The sequence below is a fragment of the Neomonachus schauinslandi genome, chromosome 5, assembly GCF_002201575.2.
Source record: "Neomonachus schauinslandi chromosome 5, ASM220157v2, whole genome shotgun sequence".
In the NCBI taxonomy this organism is placed as follows: Eukaryota; Metazoa; Chordata; class Mammalia; order Carnivora; family Phocidae; genus Neomonachus; species Neomonachus schauinslandi.
The window spans coordinates 71,454,922-71,462,018 of NC_058407.1; the positions used below are offsets into that span (position 1 = coordinate 71,454,922).

Genomic DNA, 7,097 nt, shown 5'->3' on the forward strand with positions numbered 1-7,097 from the left:
GGAGCGCACAGGTGGACTCGTGCTGGTGGGGGAGGACGGGGTGATCCCAGATGGAGAACTGGACTAAGGCGGAGTGGTAAGGGAGGTGCCGCCAATTATCACACTGGGGAGGTGCTCCGGAGGTGCCAGATCGAGCCAGTGGGTTCCCCTAGCTCCCCTCCTGCCCTGTAGACACCCTAGTTCCACCTGGGGCAGCAAGAGACCAGCCGGCTTTAGACTTATACTGCCTTCTGTAAAGGTGCCCAAAGTCCAGTACATGAGATACTAATTACGTTTAAGTAATTCCTACTATGTTTTAAGCACTTTACATATAGCAATATATTTTTCCACACAACCCTGTGACAGGTACATTTGTATTTTACAGGTAAATCATGGTGCAGAGAGGTCAAGTAGGGAGGAAAACTAAAAGGGATAAATGAATCTTCACCAGTTAGATTTGGGGAGGGCAGGACTGAGGTTCAGAAACAGGCAGCGTGTGGCCGGGATAACAGCAAGACTGGGAACAGAATCCAGACCCTTCTTTCCTTCCTCCAGGCTGGCCTGGCTGATACACTGCAGCTGGAATTACATCAGGTAGGATTGCAGTTAGATTCATCAAGAGACTCCTGAGGGGTTTCCATGAGGTGAGACACATTAATGGTGGAAGAACGACCCAGTGCATCCAAAGACAGAGTGGACCAAACATAGAGCCTTGCTCGACCTGTTCATAACTACCACGTGGCAGGCCCTGGTGATGGGTGACTGGGACAGTCACTGGCCTTGAGGGGTTCATATGGAGATGCCCACACAGCTAAGTTACATCTGTCATGCTTCTGGGCTATTAAGCGTGAGGCAGGCATGAGGAGCCAACAGAAGACTGACCCCTAGTGGTCCCCCCTTGTCCTGAGATGCGATGACTCAACGGTTGACAATCCGCCTCCCTTCAGAAGTCACCTCCACTAACAAAGCTTCTAAATAGGCTGGTAAACGACTCTATAAATGCACCAGACAGTTCTTTCCCGCCCCAGCATGGAATGTGGCCCGTGGCCAAGGGAGCCACTCGGAGAATCGGTCCCCAAACCGCAAACATGCAACACAAGACACGCAAGCCTGACCTGGCAGCCCTTGGGATCCGAAGGGACATCAGGCTTGGGATTTGAGACGGGAAAATGTGAGCAGCCAGTCGTCGGTGATGTAGGCTGCAGAATGCTTACTATAAATCCTGCCAAGAGCTGCTGGTGATATTTCCTTCAGCACTTCCCTTGACCTGATCAGCACAGCAGCTGGGAAAACCTGACCTTGAAAAGCATGGACTGTCATTACCTCTTGGCGAAATGCAGGGAACATGGAGCCCAACTGAGAAATCTCGCAGAGGGGTGGATCTGCTTTCAGGCAGTGACTTCGCACCGCGAGTGCGGTAAGAATGTTGACCATTGGTGTCGGTCCGTGTTGACCAAATGGGACTCGAGTGGGTCCACGTCCACTACCCCTCAGGTTGGGAGGCAGCCTTCCAGCCAAGTTTCGGTCTCATTCCTCTTGCATGAGACTGCTCTGTTTACCCAGGAAGGGGGCCCTTTGGAGACCTGTTTTCTGGGCGAGGACCCAGGAGAACAGAGCAGACACCCTGGCCCTACTGTACCTTAAAAGGTAAAGCCAGGGCCTCTGGCCAGTGACGCACCTTAACCCCACCCAGGGACAGAGAAAGCAGAAACCATTGTTCCCAGATGTGCTGATGATGTAACCCTTTGTGCAACAGAAAAGAATGTGAGCTCACCGAATGGAAGCTTCTCGTGGGCCTATGGGGGAAAGAAAGAGCCCAGAAACGCAGCCCTTCTCTGGCCACCCCAGCCCCCAAACTGGCCTATCTTCTGCCCCCCCCCCCCCCCCAGAGTCCAGTTGCCTTGTGAAAACTCAGAGCAAACTACACCTTAGACCTAGAAGTAAGAGGCAGAGCTGGAACCCTCCATCTGATTCCAAAGACACGTCCTCCTTCACCAAGGTAATGTTGTTCCCAGCCCGCCATCAGGTCACTGGTTAGACTAGACCCCGGGCCTGGGCCACCCAATATTCATATCCCCCAGCCCCAATCTGCAAGGGCCATCTTCCCCAGGGCCCGTGCCCAAGGGCCCTTGCCAGGGCAGTAGAGAACGGTTCGCCCTCATCCCCATCTCACGCCATTCTCTCTTGGGCTGCTTTCCCAGTTTCTGGCCTGCCTCCCTTCCAGAACCAGGGTGCCTTTGCTCACTCGGCACTACAGCTGACCCTCAGAGGCCATTCTGTAAGTGTCCATAGAGCCAGTGTGTGGATGAATGAAGGCAGTGCTCCACAGAGGGGCGCTGAGGCTGGGAATAGAATTAACCCCTTCTTTCACTTTCCCCAGGGGCCCACCGTTGCCCACCCCTACCACCACCAACCCTTAGGATCTTGGTTCTGGGATATCACTGCCAACTGAAGTCTCGTGGACCCACACGCCACAAGGGGAGGGTTGCTTCCTGGTAGTGTCCCCTCCTTTTCTCCCCTCCCTGCAAACCCCCTCCAGCTTCGTCTGTGCTCTGGACACAGCTTGAGGAATCCAGGCACAAACAGCCCCAGGGGGCTCAGTCCACTGAAGAACTTTTTTATTGCAAAGGAGGAGTCTCAGGGAAAGAGGAGTGGGGGGCAGGTCATAGGAGCAGGGTACTGTGTCCAGGTAAGCCACCAGGCCTCCCCCAGTGGCACAGCGTCCAGGCTACCTTCACCCAGGGGACAGGGCAGTCACCACCCAGTAAGCGAGATTCCAAACTTTACGCTCCGGGGTGGGGTGGGGCGGGGGGAGCAAGAAGGAAAGATGAAGTGAGGGCCAGCTCCGTGGGAGGGGGCATCTGAGGTACAGGGTCAAGTCCTTGGGGCAGGAACTAGGGGTCTCTGACTTCTCCGGAGCTGGGCGGGAACCTTCAACATCCGCGGGCGCCGCCGCAGCCGAAGCCGCCGAGGCAGCCGGGGGAGCCGCAGAGCGCGCAGCCGCCGCCAGGGGCGCTCGTCTCCAGGGCGCCGGAGCCCGCGCCGGGAGGCGGCAGGCGGGCGGGGCCCGAGGCTGAGCCGAGCCCGCAGGGTGGAGCGCTGCCCAGTGCTGAGAGGACAGTGGCTGTCTGAGAGAGCCGCTCCGCCCCGGAAGGCAGACAGACTCCTCTCCCAGAGGGCAGATGCAAAGACCCTCCTCCCCGCCCCAGACAGATGCAAACTCCCCAAAGTAATGATACATAGACCCCTTCCCCCAAGAAACAGACTCAAGAATGCCCCCTCCCTGGAGTCGGACACACAGATTCTCCCCACGCAAGAATGAAACAGTCTCTTCCACAAGGACAGACCCCACAGAACCTCCTCCCACACCCCAGGACAAACCAACAGAACCTTCCCAAAAAGGACAGACCACAAGACATCCTCCCCCGACACCCCCAAAGAATTACCCCCACGAGAAGAAACAGTCCCCCCAAAAAAGGGAGACACAGTGGAAGCAGAGCCCTTCTCCCTTCCCAAAAGACTACACCCAAAGGAGAGGGGATAAGATTTGACTCCTCTAACCCAACCTAGGTCTATTATTTACTTACAGAAGCTCCCTGCCCCAAATCCCAGACCAAGCCTGCAGGGGAGAAGGAGGAAGCAGGTGAGTGAATATACCTCCTGGGTATAATAATCCCCATTCTCCAAAACAAAACTCTCCTGGCTTTCCCCCACAGGCAGAGATCTGTCTGTCGTGCATGCTCCTGGGTCTCTCAGATCCCCACAGCCCTTTTGCATCAGACTCCTCTGGACCTTAAACTCAATCCTTCCTCCTTAAACTCAAATAGCTGTTTTATTGATGACTTCCTGGAGGAGGTTCTCAAGAAGGCTAAAGAGCTATGCTTTCTTTGGCCTAAGCTTAGCCTTTTAAAGGGGGCATTTTAAAGGACACCACAGAGGAAATAGCTCAACTATCTGAAGAGTACTGGCCAAGCTTCACCCAGGCACTTTCTACCTGTGTGTCCTTGAAGGGGTCCTTTACCCTGAGACTCAGTTTCCCCATCTGTAAAATGGGATTGACAGCACCTCCCTCCCGGGGGTGTTGTGGGATTGAAAGGAAAGAATAAATGCAGCCTGCCTGTTGCATGGTGGGCTCCCTTTCCCTCCCCTCGGCCTGGGGTACCCAGCTGGAGCTAACAGCCCTTGGATCTCTACTGTCTAAGGTTAAAAGCCAGGCCCTACCTATTCCCATAAACCCTGCCTTCCCCAGGCCTGGGGGAGAAGGGCAGAACCGAGGAGAAGGCACTCTACATGGAGGACCTTATTCCCCCCTGGCTGGGCCTTGGTCCCTGCAGCTGTCTCGATGGACAGAGTGACCCCAGCTCTCTGCCCCTGCAGGTGAATGACTTCACAAGTTGTCCCATCCCACGTGCCAAAGGTGCTCATCGGCTGGAACGTTTTGTCTAAAGGGCCTCAAGCTGGTGGGGAGAAACTGGCTCCAGGAGAACAAGTCCCTGGATACCCAGGTCATCTCTCCCCACCCCTCTCCAGTTGGTGAGGACCCAGATAGTGACCTCCCTGCACCCCCTGCACTCCTCACCGTGTGCACATCCAAGGCACCGCCCAGCCCTCACCTGCTCTCCTCGCCCTCCAGAAGCTTGCGGTAGGTGGCGATCTCAAAGTCCAGGCCCAGCTTGACGATCATGAGATCCTGGTACTCACGCAGCTGGCGCACCATGTCGTGCTTGGCTCGCTGCAGGGCGGCCTCCAGCCAGGCCAGCTTGCCCTGGGCACTGTCCAAGGCACCCTCCTCCTGCTGAGCTCGTGGCTCCGTGGCTCTGTCTAGTTCACAGGGCTGGGGGCAAAGGGAAGACCACGGACAGGACATCCTTGGCTCCCACCCTCCCCCGCTTCAAGGATCCAGACCTTTCTCAGAGGGCCAGCAGGGAGTAGAGATCATTGTAAGGAAAGAGCCTGCCTGTTCCGAAAAATATGGTGTGTGTCTGCTCAGCTCCCAGGATGGAGACTTGGGGCCAGCCCAGGCTGGCTGAGAGAGAGCCTGTCACATCTAGTATGTGACTCTTCTAATAGGAGCTACGATCCAGGGAGCATCAAATGCTCCTGAGCACATCATGCTGGGATTATTGTTCCATCAGGAAAATTAACTGGAAGAATATCCTTTCCTCACAGGAAACCAGCATCTGTAGTCTCTGCGGAAATACGGCGATGATGAGGATGATGATGGTGATGATGATGATAAACGCTTGCCTTGTGAGGTGTGCTTGCTGCTTAGGAAACTGGGGTGAGAGGGGTGGGTATCAACACAGCTGAGGCAGGCAGGAGACTGAACCGTGACAGGGACACCAAATCACTGTGCCACCCCCTGGAAACTGAAAAGCTTGCTCCTCCTCATAGCCATCAGTTCCTAAAGAAGGGCGAAGCCCTCCGAGCCTGAGACACTTGTACCTGCAGAAAGCAGGAAAAAAACAGGGAGCAGATGCCCTTTCCTCTGCAGGTAGAGCATGAGCCTGGGGGCTCACCAGGGCGTCTGGGAGGACAGAGAGGAGGTTGAGAGGCAGAGAAGTAGGGAGAAAGAAAGCATTCATGTGGGAACCTCTCCTTTCTAAGGCCTAGAGCCTGAGCTGCAAATCTGAATGCCTACAGAGGCCTGGCTGGAGGCATCAAAAGGTAAAGGCCAAATGTCAGCTATATATCAATAGTATGAAGTTCCAGAAAGAAGTATGCACATTCTCATTCTCCTGCAATCACCGGGACCCCTTGCACGTTGTCAGTCTCTCACTTCTCTAACTTAGAGACATGGGTCAGGTGCATTTTGTCTTCCACAAGGATAACAACAGGGCCGGCCAAGATGATGATCAACGGCAAAGAGCCCTCCACTTCTGTATCAAAGGATGCAACTTGGGGCGGTGGGGTCTGGGGCCCACAAAAGGAGCGCGGCCCTGTGTGAAGGCGACAGAGAAGACAGAGCCCTCTCTTCTCTAGCCAAATGTTGCCAAATCTGCACATTTTTAAAGAGAACCCAGAAAACTGGATTTCTAGGTAAAATCTTGCAATTTCTGAAGGTGAGCTCAAGTTTAATGCTACGTAGGACAAACATAACACACAGATAGCAAAAATGCACATACACATAAAAAGTGATTTGCAAACAAGCATACATAGTTATACATATTTACCTACATGTTAATTACTTGCCCACACGAAAGACAGAGAGTCCTAGGCAAATGCAGCATGATGTACACATCCAGCCACGCTTCCGTTTGCTCAGACACAGGGAGAAACCCTATCCATCTATTCCGGGGGGGGGTGACCAGTCTAGTTGTCACCTGATAATGGACACCCTCCCACCATTCCTCCCTCACTGGTGCGCCCCCCACGCAGCCACCCCTCACCTGACTCTCAGCGCCGGCCACCTCCGCAGTCAGCCGCTGGACGGCCTGGTTAAGCCTGTTCAGCTCCTCCTTACTGTGCCTCAGGCTCTGCCTGGGTTTCTGCACGGTCTCCTGTACCTCCTCACACTGTGGGGTGGAGGCAGCCCAGAATGGGGGAGGGTCAGGGAGATGAGGAGAGCCAACAAGGCCCCGCATCGGGCTCCCTGCTCCGCGGGAAGCCCGCTTCTCCCTCTCCCACTCCCCCGCTTGTGTTCCCTCTCTCGCTGTGTCTCTCTCTGTCAAATGACTAAATAAAATCTTAAAAAAAAAAATACTTTTAAAAATCTAAGAATGGGGGGCACCTGGGTGGCTCAGTCGTGAAGCGTCTGCCTTCGGCTCAGGTCATGGTCCCGGGGTCCTGGGATCGAGTCCCGCATCGGGCTCCCTGCTCAGCAGGAAGCCCGCTTCTCCCTCTCCCACTCCCCCTGCTTGTGTTCCCTCTCTCACTGTGTCTCTCTCTGTCAAATAAATAAATACAATCTTAAAAAAAAAAAAACTAAGAATAAGAAGAAACGTCCTTAATTTGGTGAATGCTATTAATCAGTGACAGGGATCCCGATTCCAGTTCCTTCCCCAAAGCAAGGCCACTGTGGTGGGAGTGCTGTCTGCAAGGGACAAAACCAGGGGGCCTTTCCCCTTCCTGCACCTTGTCTCCACACGCCAGTCCGTAACCAGCCTGGGCTTGGGAGG

General features: G+C 54.6%; 1 protein-coding gene across 1 annotated transcript; it reads right to left on the reverse strand.

The window, feature by feature from the left end:
- Positions 1-2,912: 2,912 nt before the first annotated feature.
- On the reverse strand, positions 2,913-6,438 carry LOC110593550 (keratin, type II cytoskeletal 68 kDa, component IB-like). The gene is made up of 4 exons (XM_021704839.2): positions 6,369-6,438; positions 4,593-4,813; positions 3,567-3,598; positions 2,913-3,088 (listed from the first exon to the last, which is right to left on the reverse strand). The coding sequence occupies exons 2-4, from the start codon at positions 4,694-4,696 to the stop codon at positions 2,913-2,915; spliced, it is 312 nt and encodes a 103-aa protein (XP_021560514.2). The 5' UTR covers positions 4,697-4,813; positions 6,369-6,438.
- Positions 6,439-7,097: the final 659 nt, after the last annotated feature.